This window comes from Thalassophryne amazonica, chromosome 9 (assembly GCF_902500255.1).
Source record: "Thalassophryne amazonica chromosome 9, fThaAma1.1, whole genome shotgun sequence".
NCBI classification, from domain to species: domain Eukaryota; kingdom Metazoa; phylum Chordata; class Actinopteri; order Batrachoidiformes; family Batrachoididae; genus Thalassophryne; species Thalassophryne amazonica.
The window spans coordinates 56,730,128-56,747,287 of record NC_047111.1 but is presented as its reverse complement, the minus strand read 5'-3'; the positions used below and the strand labels follow the sequence as shown (position 1 = coordinate 56,747,287).

Genomic DNA, 17,160 nt, shown 5'->3' with positions numbered 1-17,160 from the left:
ACTTTAAAGAAACAAAATATTTTGAAGTATAACTTGTAATACTTAATGTTTTTGTCAGTTTCCTATTTGTATACTTTATAAATCATTTAGTAAGTCCCTTCAGCTGCTCCCTTGTTTGCACTTGGCGTTGCCAAGGTGGACCTACATGCTGAATTGGGACAGGTTTTATGCCAGAAGCCCTTCCTGATGAAACTCCACATTCCATGGAGAAATGTGGCAGGGGTGGGATTTGAACCAGGAACCTTCTGCACTGAAACCAAGCGCACCAACCACTTGGCCGTTATTTCTTCAAAACAGACTTTTTAAATGATACACAAAAGAAATGTCATTCTGATTTAATTGGAACAGGGACTTTTTGGGCATTTCAAATTTCATTTCTTATTGACCCACAAAATTCTAAGGTGCCTAAAACGTTTGCACAGCACTGTATATGTATGTGGAGCCCTTCTCCAACATTATGGATTGGCCTGTGCAAATTGTCTCTGAAGATGCTTTATTAAAATTCATTCCAATCCCACAATGAAATCATTTTCATCCTGTTGGGAAAACACAGCTCCCCCTGCAGGATGAAATGTATTCTTAGAAAATCTGGCACAAAGAAACCCAAAACAAATAAACAGAGTGAAGAAATTCTGCAATGTGTGTCCATGACAAGTGTAAAAAAAAAATAAAGTTTTTGTTCATTGTAATGATATGCTCAACATTATTCGCTGCATCTCATTATCTGACAGTCACCTGTATGAGGCTGTAATGTTGATTTTGTTTCAGTAATTTAAACATGTATCAGTGACTGTGGATGTACGAGGTGAACTCACCAGTGAGCAGCAGCACCAGGATAAGGGCAAACAGGTCAGGGTACTCTGCCAACACATTCCCCGGAACATTCATTGCCACGGAGGCTTTAAAGAAACCAGAGATCTTCTGCTCTACCAAGTTGTCAAAGGTTGAGCTCCACGCCCTCGCCACACTGGCAGTACCTAAGACAGGATCCGAGAGAGGAGAGAGAGAAAAAAAACCCTGAAATCAGAATTTGATCAATCTGCATGTCTACTAATAATAAATAGCAGCTGCAACACAATCAATACTGACACATAAGCAAACTCACCAATCACATAGGACAGGATGAGGTTCCACCCTGTGATGAAGGCCCAGATCTCACCAACTGTCACGTAGCTGTACACATATGCAGAACCTGTCTTGGGGACTCGAGCACCAAATTCAGCATAGCAGAGACCCGCCAGCATGGAAGACAGCGCGGCAATGAGGAAGCAGAGGACAATGGCGGGTCCTGCCTTTTCTCTGGCTACCTCACCGGCAAGGACGTAGACGCCGGCACCGAGCGTGGAGCCTACTCCCAATGCAATGAGGTCCAGGGTGGACAGACAGCGGGCAAATTGGGTTTCTTCACTGGAGCAGTCCAATATTCGCCGACGCAGCAGGATTTTGCCCCATCGAAACAGCTTGTTGGCCATATTTACTGGGACTGAGTGTGGGTGTTGAATGAGCCTGTGTGTTTTACAGTCCTTCTGGTGTACGTGACTGACACGTCTTATAACACGTGACTGTAACCGCCAACAGAAGTACTTTGGAAGACAGATGAGGTAAATTATACTAAGTTACTTGTTTGTGTAGTTCTTTTAGCCTCGGGCAGTATTTGGGAATGCAGACAGAATAGAGGAAAAGCAGATGATTAGGTAGGGCCTGTAGAGAAGAAAGAAAACAAGAGTTCAAAACCAAACTATTCATTCACTAACAAAGTTTGCATTTGACATTTTTGACCGCTCAGTGTGTCCATTCTTTCCTTCTACCAATAGTTTGTCAGGTCTAACAAGCTGCCAAGAAAGGTTAAAAAGAAAAAGGTTCAGAACAGAGAACTATTCATTAACTGCCAAGGCTTTCAGACATTTAGGACACCTCAGGGTTCATCATTGGGACAATAGTGTGCCCATTCATTCTTTGTACAAATAATTTGCCAGGAAATTACTTTTAATTTTTTGCAAAAATCTGATGGATTTGAATCACGTGTGCTTGCATCAGCCAACCTTGAACCTTCGTGCGCATGCGTGAACTTTTTCACGCCTGTCAATTGCATCATTTTCTGGTAAGCAGCCTTTGTGTGGGACATGTGTAGTGCGCTTGGCAGATTTTCATTGCAAGGAAAAAGACGGAACGACTGGAGCAGCGCCCCATCAAATTTTGCCAGAAACTGGCGACAGCCAGGTGGAAACCATTCGGATGATTCAGACGGCTTTCGGTGACTTTTCAGTCGTGTGACTATCCGAGAAATTGTGGAAGAGGTGGGCATGTCCTGTGAGACTTCAACACGGAGGCTCTTTTGCACCACCGTTAGTAGCAGCATGAATTTCACCGCCATTCTTTTCATCGCTAAATCTTCTGTCACAGTGGAATGTACCGAAAAAGTGCTGATGTCAACCTCTTCCGCAATTTCTCGGATAGTCACACGACAGTCCTGCATCACCACAGCATTCACTTTGGAAATGATCTGGTCATTTCAGCATGTTGATGGCCGACCGGAGCGTGGCTCGGTCTCCACCGTTGCGCAGACGTCTTTAAACCGGTTGTACCGCTCTTTAATCTGTGTGATGCCCATAGGATCGTCACCGAAAGCCGTTGAATCTTACGAATGGTTTCCACATGGCTGTCGCCCAGTTTCTGGCAAAATTTGATGCCGCGCTGCTCCAGTCGTTTCGTCTTTTTCCTTGAAATGAAAATCAGCCAAGCGCACTACACGTCCTCACACAAAGGCTGCTTACCAGGAAATGATGCAATCGACAGGTGTGAAAAAGTTCACGCGTGCGCACGAAGGTTCAAGGTTTGCTCATGCAAGCACACGTGATTCAAATCCATCAGGTTTTTGCAAAAAATAAAAAGGTCCAATACTTTTCTAACAGACCTCGTATATATATATATATATATATATATATATATATATATATACATATACATATACATACATACACACACACACAAAAAAAACTTTGTTCTGCAAGACATTAAAGTCCAGGAAAAATGCCGCAGTTGACCCTAATTCAGAGAACAAAAAATCTTTTGAGTTCTGTGAATTTATCCGAAGGGCTGATTTACATCTCTTTCCATACAAAATTCAGTCTCAGAGCGAACTATTTCCCAAGCAAATGCCAAGGAGACTTGAATTTGCTAAGTGGTTTTTCGGACAAGTGGAGACGGATGATTTGTTTCTTAGAAAACTTCAGAGCTTACATTGATCATGTGGTGTAAAGGATAAAGGGCTAAAACTAGGGATGAGCAAGCACACCACTATCTGTATCTGTTCAGCCATCTAAATGATCTGTATCCGTATCTGTACTTGCAGTGGGCAGGGCCTAAAGCAGAAGTGGGCATGGTTTAACCCAAAATGGCTGGGGCTTAAATCAGTACATTATTTTAAGTCTGAAACTGATATGGATTGATCAGAAGTTGCAATATTTATTGTTTATTTGAAAACTATTTACAAAACAGCCTCAAAATTGAGATTCAAATCAATCTTTTTGATCACAAAAGTAAAAGAACTGGTGATTCATGCAATCATCCAGTCATGGCAAACAGGGAAATATGTCAGCCTTGTTCACTGTATTCTTCTCAAATACACCACGTTCAGTACAAGCAAAGTTTTCCAACTGACTTTATATCACCTGACCAAACGAAGCAAACGGTTAAATAAATAAATAATTTAAAAAACCCGACCAGAGTGGAGGCAGTGACCGACGCGACATGAGCTGTTTTCAGCTCTGTCTTGTCAAATGCACCCCGTATGATACGAAACAAGTTCACCAAGTAACTTTAAATATCATACAAACTGAAAAAGAGGCGGGCTGAAGAAATCTTAAGGAGTACTGAGTGAGCAACGTAAGATAGAGTCAAGCCAAGCACAGAGAGACGTGTCTGTGTTGGGAGGGGCGGGCGCAGTGTGTGACTGGCCAATCACAGAGCGTGAAAACAGTTAGCCGATGAGTATTTTCCTTCAGCACGAGCAGAGATATTGATGAGTTTTACCATATCATGCTTCTAGTCAAGTATCCGGCTCAACCCTTGTTAAAACATCAAAACGAAAAGACTGAACTGAAAACTGTGCAGTGCGGAAAAAAATTACATGCTTTGGCCACATGGTCATGCAGAAAATGTCTGTATTGATTAGTTTTCCTGTGCTGTCAAAATATTTTTAGGTACACATACATATACAACCCCTGGCAAAAATTATTTTTATATTATTATTATATTCAGTTGTTTAATTTTGTAGAAAAAAAAGCAGATCACAGACATGACACAAAACTAAAGTCATTTCAAATGGCAACTTTCTGGCTTTAAGAAACACTATAAGAAATCAGGAAAAAAAATTGTGGCAGTTAGTAAGAGTTACTTTTTTAGACCAAGCAGAGGGAAAAAAAAATATGGAATCACTCAATTCTGAGGAAAAAATTATGGAATCATGAAAAACAAAAGAACGCTCCAACACATCACTAGTATTTTGTTGCACCACCTCTGGCTTTTATAACAGCTTGCAGTCTCTGAGGCATGGACTTAATGAGTGACAAACAGTACTCTTCACCAATCTGGCTCCAACTTTCTCTGATTGCTGTTGCCAGATCAGCTTTGCAGGTTGGAGCCTTGTCATGGACCATTTTCTTCAACTTCCACCAAAGATTTTCAATTGGATTAAGATCCAGACAATTTGCAGGCCATGACATTGACCCTATGTGTCTTTTTGCAAGGAATGTTTTCACAGTTTTTGCTCTATGGCAAGATGCATTATCATCTTGAAAAATGATTTCATCATCCCCAAACATCCTTTCAGTTGTCCAAAATATCAACGTAAACTTGTGCATTTATTGATGATGTAATGACAGCCATCTCCCCAGTACCTTTACCTGACATGCAGCCCCATATCATCAATGACTGTGGAAATTTACATGTTCTCTTCAGGCAGTCATCTTTATAAGTCTCATTGGAACGGCACCAAACAAAAGTTCCAGCATCATCACCTTGCCCAATGCAGATTTGAGATTCATCACTGAATATGACTTTCATCCAGTCATCCACAGTCCACGATTGCTTTTCCTTAGCCCATTGTAACCTTTTTTTTTCTGTTTAGGTGTTAATGATGGCTTTCGTTTAGCTTTTCTGTATGTAAAGCCCATTTCCTTTAGGCAGTTTCTTACAGTTCGGTCACAGACGTTGACTCCAGTTTCCTCCCATTCGTTCCTCATTTGTTTTGTTGTGCATTTTCGATTTTTGAGACATATTGCTTTAAGTTTTCTGTCTTGACGCTTTGATGTCTTCCTTGGTCTACCAGTATGTTTGCCTTTAACAACGTTCCCATGTTGTTTGTATTTGGTCCAGAGTTTAGATACAGCTGACTGTGAACAACCAACATCTTTTGCAACATTGCGTGAGTTTGATAATCCTCTCCTTTGTTTCAATTGACATCTTTCGTGTTGGAGCCATGATTCATGTCAGTCCACTTGGTGCAACAGCTCTCCAAGGTGTGATCACTCCTTTTTAGAGGCAGACTAACGAGCAGATCTGATTTGATGCAGGTGTTAGTTTTGGGGATGAAAATTTACAGGGTGATTCCATAATTTATTCCTCAGAATTGAGTGAGTCCATATTTTTTCCCCTCTGCTTGGTCTAAAAAAAGTAACCGTTACTGATTGCCACAATTTTTTTCCTGATTTCTTATAGTGTTTCTTAAAGCCAGAAAGTTGCCATTTGAAATGACTTGAGTTTTGTGTCATGTCTGTGATCTGCTTTTTTCTACAAAATTAAACAACTGAATGAACATCCTCCGAGGCTGGTGATTCCATGATTATTGCCAGGGGTTGTACATAGAGAGAGAGTAAGATTTTTGGCACATTTCTTAAATCACATTAACATGTCTCAGCTGGTTCTACAAGCTCACATTAAACAAAGCGAGAACAAATGACAATGACCTTCCCCCCTTCAGCACCAAATCACTCAGTTGGTGGGACCAGAAAGATAATTAAAAGACACATTCACTACAACAGAACCGCCTGTGGAACTTCCAGGAATTCATGCCTCTGCCTCTTATATTTCTTAAGAACGCACCACGAGACAGGCACCTCAAGAGGGTAAAAAGGTTTTTAGCAAGTCTTAAATTTAATCCCAATTTTGTAGTCCACACAAAGAAAAACAAAAGACAACATGTCCTTGTTTTTCCAGTGGATCGAGGTCGACAGGGAGAGGCCTGGGAACGCTGTGGGGAGTGAGGGAATAATACTGAGAAAGAAGACAGAGTCAGCAGCCTGATCAAATGTACCAGCTGCAATAGTTAAAGCCATACCTTTTACAAACATATACATACACACAAGTAAAATAAATAAATAGCAGTGTGCTTAAAAAAAGTGACTAAAGCTCAAAATTCTTATAATAGCTTTTATTTCCATACACATAAATGCATTGGGAACACTACACATTCTATTCCAAATGAAAACATGAAGAAAAATTTTGCAAATTTGATATTACTTTACAAAAAGTCAAGAAAAAGAGAGTATTAGGCTGTTCAAACAAATAGCAGTGTCTGCATTTTTCTTTAGAAACTCAAAAATTTACTGTATAAACTGAAAAAGGCTTGAAGTTTTAGCTTTCCTGCGACTCACTGAACTCATATTTAGTGGTAAAGATAAAGATTAGAGCCCAACCGATATTATCGGCCGATACAAGCACTTTTCAAAGTACTGACTATTGGCCGAAATTTTGCAGACAGAACGCCAATAATTTCTCATAAACAGAACAGTTACTGAAATAATGTTTGTGTCGGCAATGTAAAATGTCCTTGCAACGTTTGTCCAGTAGATGGAGCGCTGACTCCATTCAACTGAGAGCTGCTTACACCCCTGCTTAAATGTGTTCATCACCGGACCCCGTAGTTCACCGTCACACTGCACTGATCGGCTGACAAAAGCATACAAGTAAGTTTATAAGGATGTTGTTTGTAATAACTTTGCGATTGCATTCACCCCACATTTCTCCCGTTTCAGTTCAACTCAGTTTGATTAACTCAGTTTATGTAGTAATGTGTCAAATGTGCTTCATTGCGTCGGTCATGCTTTTTATTAAGCCCATGTTGTGTAGACCTTATTTCTAGCATGAAAAACTTTCGTTTACTGCTAAGAGGTTGAAACATTCAGATTCACTGGTCGTCCGGAAGGGTTCTGGGAATTACTGCCGTTCGCCATTAACCCTCTGGGGCCGACGACGGCTGGGACCAAGCTTTACTAAATTGTAAATAACTTGTAAATTGTATTTCAGCTTTTAGCTCATACCTTTTTTGTTAAGGGTCCAAAAAAGAACATTTTATTCATAAAAAAAAAAAAAAATAATAATAATAATATCAGCTATCTGCATTTTTTTCATCCAAATATCGTTATCGGCCTCAAAAAAATCCATATCGGATTTTTTTTTATCCCGAAGGAAATTATTTTGTCAACATACAGAAACAGTAAACAGCAAATAATGGTTAGTTAAATACAGTTACAGAAAAATGTTAGTATTAAATAGAAATTAATCAACAGGGATGCACCGAGCCACAATTTTTCACTTCCAATACGATCCAGATACCTGCATTTGGATATCTGCCGATATGACACTATTCTGATACCAGAGCTCTGTTTGCTTTAATATTATTATTATCATTATTGTTGATTTTATGAGGGTTTTCTTAAAAAGAAGACCTGAAAGTTCAGCTACAATTTGCCAGAAGGTGTATCTAAGATGAAAGCCTTGATTTGATGGTTTGGTGAAAGAATTAAGTACTTTTATTTTCTATGGACTTTTATAGCCTAATTTTTATAGACTTAAAGAGAAAAGACAGTGCCCTCTGTCTGTCTGTCTCTCCTTCTCAATTTCAGTGGAGCTTTACATATGTTTACATAGTCAAAGCAAGTGTTACAGAGTAAAACTTAAGTGCTCTGTCTCCGTCTCTCCCACTCTCCATCTGTCTCCCTCTCTGCCTGTGTAGGGAGCTCTCTTCCGCAGTGTTCTAATTTCTGCCCGGTTCTCGGGTTCAAATTGTGTTTGCTGAGCACGGATTTTCCAAAAAATTAACTGAACTGTTGCTGAAAATGTGTGCTAAAAACGTAGCCGCTTCACAGTCCTGAGGCTGTCAAACACTATGAAAAGCCAGTTCAGCAGGAGCTGTACAGAGATTCTGTCCTTGAACAGAGGTGTCAAATCCAGCTTCAGAAAGTAAAAGTCCAGCCACATACACTCAACAAAAATAAACGCAACACTTTTGGTTTTGCTCCCATTTTGTATGAGATGAACTCAAAGATCTAAAACTTTTTCCACATACACAATACTGTCATTCATCAAAACACAGCTGATCTGCGGCAACTGATTTGCGTATGGTGCTATGGTGATGACCAGAGCGGAGTGATATTACAGTGACTTAACTCGCCGAACTATGTGTGCGTATACATAAAAATAATGCACGCCAGTTAGACATGGAATTCTCACTGACCGTGGTGTGTGTGTGTATATATTATATATATATAGATATAGATAGAGAGAGAGAGAGGGAGAGAGAGAGAGAGACACACACACACATATACACTCAACAAAAATAGAAATGCAACACTTTTGGTTTTGCTCCCATTTTGTATGAGATGAACTCAAAGATCTAAAACTTTTTCCACATACACAATATCACCATTTCCCTCAAATATTGTTCACAAACCAGTCTAAATCTGTGATAGTGAGCACTTCTCCTTTGTTGAGATAATCCAACCCACCTCACAGGTGTGCCATACCAAGATGCTGATTAGACACCATGATTAGTGCACAGGTGTGCCTTAGACTGTCCACAATAAAAGGCCACTCTGAAAGGTGCAGTTTTATCACACAGCACAATGCCACAGATGTCGCAAGATTTGAGGGCGCGTGCAATTGGCATGCTGACAGCAGGAATGTCAACCAGAGCTGTTGCTCGTGTATTGAATGTTCATTTCTCTACCATAAGCCGTCTCCAAAGGTGTTTCAGAGAATTTGGCAGTACATCCAACCAGACTCACAACAGCAGACCACGTGTAACCACACCAGCCCAGGACCTCCACATCCAGCATGTTCATCTCCAAGATCGTCTGAGACCAGCCACTCGGACAGCTGCTGAAACAATCGGTTTGCATAACCAAAGAATTTCTGCACAAACTGTCAGAAACCGTCTCAGGGAAGCTCATCTGCATGCTCGTTGTCCTCATTGGGGTCTCGACCTGACTCCAGTTCGTCGTCGTAACCGACTTGAGTGGGCAAATGCTCACATTCGCTGGCGTTTGGCACGTTGGAGAGGTGTTCTCTTCACGGATGAATCCCGGTTCACACTGTTCAGGGCAGATGGCAGACAGCGTGTGTGGCGTCATGTGGGTGAGCGGTTTTCTGATGTCAATGTTGTGGATCGAGTGGCCCATGGTGGCAGTGGGATTATGGTATGGGCAGGCGTCTGTTATGGACGAAGAACACAGGTGCATTTTATTGATGGCATTTTGAATGCACAGAGACACCGTGACGAGATCCTGAGGCCCATTGTTGTGCCATACATCCAAGAACATCACCTCATGTTGCAGCAGGATAATGCACGGCCCCATGTTGCAAGGATCTGTACACAATTCTTGGAAGCTGAAAATGTCCCAGTTCTTGCATGGCCGGCATACTCACCAGACATGTCACCCATTGAGCATGTTTGGGATGCTCTGGACCGGCATATACGACAGCGTGTACCAGTTCCTGCCAATATCCAGCAACTTCGCACAGCCATTGAAGAGGAGTGGACCAACATTCCACAGGCCACAATTGACAACCTGATCAACTCTATGCGAAGGAGATGTGTTGCACTGCATGAGGCAAATGGTGGTCACACCAGATACTGACTGGTATCCCCCCCAATAAAACAAAACTGCACCTTTCAGAGTGGCCTTTTATTGTGGACAGTCTAAGGCACACCTGTGCACTAATCATGGTGTCTAATCAGCATCTTGGTATGGCACACCTGTGAGGTGGGATGGATTATCTCAGCAAAGGAGAAGTGCTCACTATCACAGATTTAGACTGGTTTGTGAACAATATTTGAGGGAAATGGTGATATTGTGTATGTGGAAAAAGTTTTAGATCTTTGAGTTCATCTCATACAAAATGGGAGCAAAACCAAAAGTGTTGTGTTTATATTTTTGTTGAGTGTATTTGTTTCATCTTCCCAATAAACAAGCTGACTGTAATTAGTTCAGCTCTTCAGGCAGGTGGATGAGCTAATTATTGAGATCACCTGTTTTAGGTGCACAAGTAGAAGCAACACATGGGAGGGTTTTTAACTTTCTGAAGCCGGATTTGACGCCTCTGCCGTTGAAAGACAAAACATCATTAAAATCCTGTGTGCAAGCGTCGGTGATAATACATTTATTTTACAGTTGAAAGGCTTCATGTTTTGAAAAAGTTCGAAGTTTGCACAGCACAAAAACAGTGAGAGAGAAAGAAAAAGAGAAACGGAGGGGGGGAGAGGGAGAGAGAGAGAGACGCGCTGCGCACTCGCACCCTGCACACACACGCAGGGCTGGAATGCTCACTCAGCGGCTGCATGAGCCACTAAGCATGTACGCGAGGCAGACGTGTGCACGTGGCACTGGACACCTTTGCTGAAAGTTTGCTGACAGTGGTCCAAGCAGTCACACCATGCGTCAGATGCAGCTTTGACACATATGGTGTGAGTCCAGTCCATACGTTGGTTGTACTCCAGTGTCCAGTACCGGCAGGGACTGTGCAAAGGGAGGAACACAGGGCTCCCTCCCACTCTGGTGCTGTGTTTGCTATCCAGATGTTTGGACATCGGCAGTCTTCAGCACCTTTTGGGTGTGGACGAGATAGTCTGGCTGCATTCTGACACGGCTGACCACGCCTCTTTCCATCGCGAGCGAGTCCGACTTTGCCATTTCGGCCTGGTTCCTGTACAGTCTTGCCATGTGTGACAGGGCTTTAAGAGAGGGGCGTGTTCAGGCATGTTTTGTCACATATAGAGCCCCCACACTCTGCCCCTTTATGCATTAATGAGTTCATCCTTTAGATTCCGTGAAAATGGCACCATATAGAACATAGCCCAGACACTGGCTTCATTTGAGCTCTTCCAGGTCTCTATAGAAAGCCAATGGGTGATGTCACACAGGCTCCATTCATTATATATACACTCAATGAATGGTTTGCGGTCATTGTCTTGTTGAAACACCCATTTCAAGGACATTTCCTCTGCAGCATAAGGCAATGTGACCTCTTCAAGTATTTTGATCCCTGGTAGGTGATAAATAGGCCCAAGACCGTAGTATTAGAAACATTCTTATGTCATGATGCTTGCACCACCATTCTTCACTGTCGTCACACTGTACTGTAGCTTGAATTCAGTTTTGTGGGGTCATCTGACAAACTGTCAGCAGCCCCAAGACCAATGGTGTCCAAAGTATTCCAGAAAGGGCCAAGAGGGTGCAGGTTTTCTTTGCAGCCAGTGACTCCAGCAGATGATTTCACTGATTAACATTACTTTGAGCACATGGGATGAGATCATCAGTCTTGCACATTGAATCGTGCCTGCTTTATGAGGTTAAACAGGAAAGCAATGGAGACAAGAGAAAGCACTCCACGTGGCTGCAAATGAACAAATTGCAATATATTTAAGTAAAATGAGAACAAAGAGTGAACATCCTAAACCTGAAAATCGTCACGCTGGTGGTGAGACTGTAGCAACCTGGCACTGCCCCATTATTCCATTGCTTAGGGACAGCCCTGAATACTACACAAACACGGAGTGGGTTTTGGGAGAATGGTGAATGATATGTTTATGCCTTTAATGCCATAGGTATTAAAGGCACTGCGCTGCGGTGGTTTGAATCATATTTGTCTAATAGATTACAATTTGTTCATGTAAATGGGGAATCTTCTTCACAGACTAAAGTTAATTATGGAGTTCCACAAGGTTCTGTGCTAGGACCAATTTTATTCACTTTATATATGCTTCCCTTAGGCAGTATTATTAGACGGTATTGCTTAAATTTTCATTGTTACGCAGATGATACCCAGCTTTATCTATCCATGAAGCCAGACGACACACACCAATTAGCTAAACTGCAGGATTGTCTTACAGACATAAAGACATGGATGACCTCTAATTTCCTGCTTTTAAACTCAGATAAAACTGAAGTTATTGTACTTGGCCCCACAAATCTTAGAAACATGGTGTCTAACCAGATCCTTACTGTGGATGGCATTACCCTGACCTCTAGTAATACTGTGAGAAATCTTGGAGTCATTTTTGATCAGGATATGTCATTCAAAGCGCATATTAAACAAATATGTAGGACTGCTTTTTTGCATTTACGCAATATCTCTAAAATCAGAAAGGTCTTGTCTCAGAGTGATGCTGAAAAACTAATTCATGCATTTATTTCCTCTAGGCTGGACTATTGTAATTCATTATTATCAGGTTGTCCTAAAAGTTCCCTAAAAAGCCTTTAGTTAATTCAAAATGCTGCAGCTAGAGTACTGACGGGGACTAGAAGGAGAGAGCATATCTCACCCATATTGGCCTCTCTTCATTGGCTTCCTGTTAATTCTAGAATAGAATTTAAAATTCTTCTTCTTACTTATAAGGTTTTGAATAATCAGGTCCCATCTTATCTTAGGGACCTCGTAGTACCATATCACCCCAATAGAGCGCTTCGCTCTCAGACTGCAGGCTTACTTGTAGTTCCTAGGGTTTGTAAGAGTAGAATGGGAGGCAGAGCCTTCAGCTTTCAGGCTCCTCTCCTGTGGAACCAGCTCCCAATTCAGATCAGGGAGACAGACACCCTCTCTACTTTTAAGATTAGGCTTAAAACTTTCCTTTTTGCTAAAGCTTATAGTTAGGGCTGGATCAGGTGACCCTGAACCATCCCTTAGTTATGCTGCTATAGACGTAGACTGCTGGGGGGTTCCCATGATGCACTGTTTCTTTCTCTTTTTGCTCTGTATGCACCACTCTGCATTTAATCATTAGTGATCGATCTCTGCTCCCCTCCACAGCATGTCTTTTTCCTGGTTCTCTCCCTCAGCCCCAACCAGTCCCAGCAGAAGACTGCCCCTCCCTGAGCCTGGTTCCGCTGGAGGTTTCTTCCTGTTAAAAGGGAGTTTTTCCTTCCCACTGTAGCCAAGTGCTTGCTCACAGGGGGTCGTTTTGACCGTTGGGGTTTTACATAATTATTGTATGGCCTTGCCTTACAATATAAAGCGCCTTGGGGCAACTGTTTGTTGTGATTTGGCGCTATATAAAAAAAAAATTGATTGATTGATTGATTGATGTTGTCTGTGTGTTTGTTTAAACCATTTTGAGATGTAGGTCTATGAGCATGAGCTCCATTATGTTCCAGATTGCCTATAAAAAGGTAATTAGTTTCTCTGAAATTAATAATTGCTTGTCTTATTTCAGTGAACTCCATAGGTTGAGCCAACATGCTATTAAAATATTGGAGATAAAAATAAATAAATTAAAAACTAACATTTGCACCAGAATCCTGAAAAATCATCATGATCTCAGAATTTGTCTTAAGTAGACTTAAACTACTAATAATTTCAATAACTGCATTTTCACAGTAGGCTTGATGTAATGTTTTCAGTCTACATTGGAAATAAATACTAGGTGACAAAGATCTGTTAATTATCTAAATGGTAAGTTAAGAGCGACATAATACGTCATAATACCTCAAAACATTTTGGGCATGCACAATATTTTTGACATATGCTAGTGCATGTCTCATACATTCTACATATGCGTTACATAAGTTGTAGGCAAGTTATGAGATTGTTGACACACGTTTCTTGCAACTTACTCATAAGTTGAAATACATCCATTAAAGTTGTCCATTGATTGGCTCAAAGCTGCAGTCCTCATGCAAACAGACTGTTTCAAATATTAAAACCATTCAAACAGAGTAAATTCACACAGAGTAAATATAAAGTATTTTCTTACCTGTTCGTTTCAGTCGGATTCATCATCACATCCTAACAAAAACATATCCACATAAAGTGTCCTGATTTTGGAAAACGACATCTGAAAATACTTTAATTCCTTGTTGTGGCTGAAGAAACGTAGAACATGCTGTTAAAACAAGTCCTATGATCCAACAAGATAAAAATAAAATAAAATAATGTTAAATTACTCTGTTTTGCCTCTCTGTGGAGAAGATCCGCCGCGCAACAGCATACGTGCACTTGGTGACTTGCTCGGCAATATTTGTGTTCCACCCACCAAACAAAAGGGTTATGCCAGCGGTGGAAATGCAAAAAGTCAGACTTAAGTGTTCCGAGACATATCAAACTGTGCAGTACCAACCCAAACCAGTCGGTGGAAATGGGACTGTCAGCATACGCTGGCTAAACTGTCAAGGTGTGACAGCTGCATAACTTATAAGACGTACACCCGTGTATACCAGTGTGCTTACTATGGTTAGCATACGCTGGTTAAATCGTCAAGGTGTGACAGGGCCTTAAGTCTTACACCATGACCAGCAAAATGCAAGTCTGTCACCTTTGCACAAGACTTTTACCTCAAAACATGGCTGACACTACTGGAAAAACTTGACAAGTCACTAAACAGACTTCTCACACCAGAATGAGATATGTGGATGTCATGTGGCCTTAGGTTAAGTGCTGAGAAAGTACAGAACATACAGTACACAAACCACAACCACACCCCACAGGAAAATGCTTTCTTAAAACTGTGGACCAGCTCATGCCACATTTAATAGAATAAGCTTTTGAAAGTTTAAATGCAATTCTCAGTGCTGCTGTGATTATAACCCCAATTCCAAAGAAGTTGGGACGTTGTGTAAAATGTAAATAAAAACAGAATACAATGATTTGCAAATCCTCTTCAACCTATATTCAATTGAATACACCACAAAGACAAGATATTTAATGTTCAAACTGCTAAACTTTATTGTTTTTGTGCAAATATGTGCTCATTTTGAAATGGATGCCTGCAACACATTTCAAAAAAGCTGGGACAGTGGTATGTTTACTACTCTGTTACATCACCTTTCCTTCTAACAACACTCAATAAGCGTTTGAGAACTGAGGACACTAATTGTGAGTGCCATGATTGGGTATAAAAGAAGCATCCCCAAAAGGCTCAGTCGTTCATAAGCAAAAATGAGGGAGGCTCACCATTTGTGAACTGCGTGAAAAAAAAAATAGTCTAACAGTTTGAGAACGTTTCAATGTTCAATTGCAAGGAATTTAGGGATTCCATCATCTACAGTCCATAATATAATCAGAAGATTCAGAGAATCTGGAAAACTTTCTACACATAAGCAGCAAGGCCGCAAACCAACATTGAATGCCCGTGACCTTCGTCCCTCATGCGTCACTGCATTAAAAACCGACATCATTGTGTAAAGGATCTTACCATGTGGGCTCAGAAACACTTCAGAAAACCATTGAAAGTTAACACAGTTCGTCGCTACATCTACAAGTGCAAGTTAAAACTCTACTATGCAAAGCGAAAGCCATACATCAACAACATCCAGAAATGCCGACGCCTTCTCTGGGCCTGAGCTCATTTGAAATGGACAGAGGCAAAGTGGAAAAGTATGCTGTGGTCTGAAGAGTCCACATTTTAAATTGTTTTTGGAAATCATAGACGTCATGTCCTTCGGACAAAAGAGGAAAAACACCATCCAGATTGTTACCAGCGCAAAGTTCAAAAGCCAGCATCTGTAATGGTATGGGGGTGTGTTATGTGTGTTATGACGCCATCTGTGATGGCATCATCATTGCTGAAAGGTACATCCAGGTTTTGGAGCAACAAACGCTGCCATCCAAGCAACGTCTTTTTCAGGGACGTCCCTGCTTGTTTCAGCAAGACAATGCCAAGCCACATTCTGCACGTGTTACAACAGCGTGGCTTCGTAGTTAAAGAGTGCGGGTACTAGACTGGAATGCCTACGGTGCAGACCTGTCGCCCATTGAAAATGTGTGGTGCATTATTAAGCGTAAAATACGACAACGGAGACCCCTGACTGTTGATCCATTTCAAAATGATCAAATATTTGCACAAAAACAAAGTTTATCAGTTCGAACATTAAATATCTTGTCTTTGTGGTGTATTCAATTGAATATAGGTTGAAGAGGATTTTCTCTACATACCTAGACCCAGAGCGTTTGGAAAGAATGTGGGGTTCTGAAACCAGTTCAGCCAGTGGCTTCATTGCCATCAAAATTTCATTTCATTTCATTTATTTATTTATTTCACTCATTTAAAAGAAAAAAACAAAACAAAACAGAAAAGCAGAAATAAAGCATCTCCATTACCAGAATGAAAAGGAGCAGAGAGAAGAACAAGTCTTATATTTTCTGCCCCTTTTTACAATACAATCTTTCAATATCCAGCGTCATTTTTCAACATTATTTAACAGATTGTATTTCTTTAACTTGTCACATACCACTGACGTATTTCATAATTATGACCATTATTAAATAGATTACATCTCTGACAGGTTACATTTTTAAACTTAAATCATTTTATACATTATTAACAAATTACATTTTTTTTTTACTTCCTTACAGCCCACTAACTTATTTTATAGTTTCATACTTACTTAATACATCTAGTTTAATACGTTTTTTAAATAATTTAAGCGACCTTAATTCTTTAATTTCTTTGTTGAGATTGTTCCATAATTTTACACCATTTACTGCAATACTCCGTTCTTTTACTTTGGTTCTGTATCTTGGTTTTCTAAAGACTTCTATTCCTTTCAGTTTCTAACTACTTACTCTTTTCTCAAACATATTTTGAATGTTTGTTGGTAAAGCATTTTTATTAGCTTGGTACATTGTTTGTAATATTTTCAAATCGACCAAATCACGAAATTTAAGTACCCTGTACTTAATGAACAATGGATTAGATGGATCTCTAAAACCACTGTTGCTAATCACCCTTAAAGCCCTTTTCTGCAGAATAAACAAAGGTTGTATATAAGTTGTATATGTTGATCCCCAGATTTCTACACAATAAGTTAAATATGGGAAAATCAATGAATTGTACAATGTTAATAAACCATAACTATTTAATGAATCTTTTACTTTATGCAAAACAGC

General features: G+C 40.4%; 1 protein-coding gene across 2 annotated transcripts in view; it reads right to left on the bottom strand.

Moving 5' to 3' along the window:
* Positions 1-17,160, bottom strand: part of slc7a3a (solute carrier family 7 member 3a) — a 66,277-nt gene that overhangs the window by 30,464 nt on the left and 18,653 nt on the right. Inside the window, exons 2-3 of one of the 2 annotated variants that reach the window (XM_034178077.1) lie at positions 1,106-1,701; positions 816-977 (exon numbers count right to left, since the gene is read on the bottom strand). In XM_034178077.1, the coding sequence (XP_034033968.1) occupies positions 816-977; positions 1,106-1,472 (529 nt within the window). In that variant the 5' untranslated portion in view covers positions 1,473-1,701. Of the gene's footprint in view, positions 1-815; positions 978-1,105; positions 1,702-17,160 lie in introns of those variants that run through there. The other variant, XM_034178075.1, reaches the window with a different exon arrangement.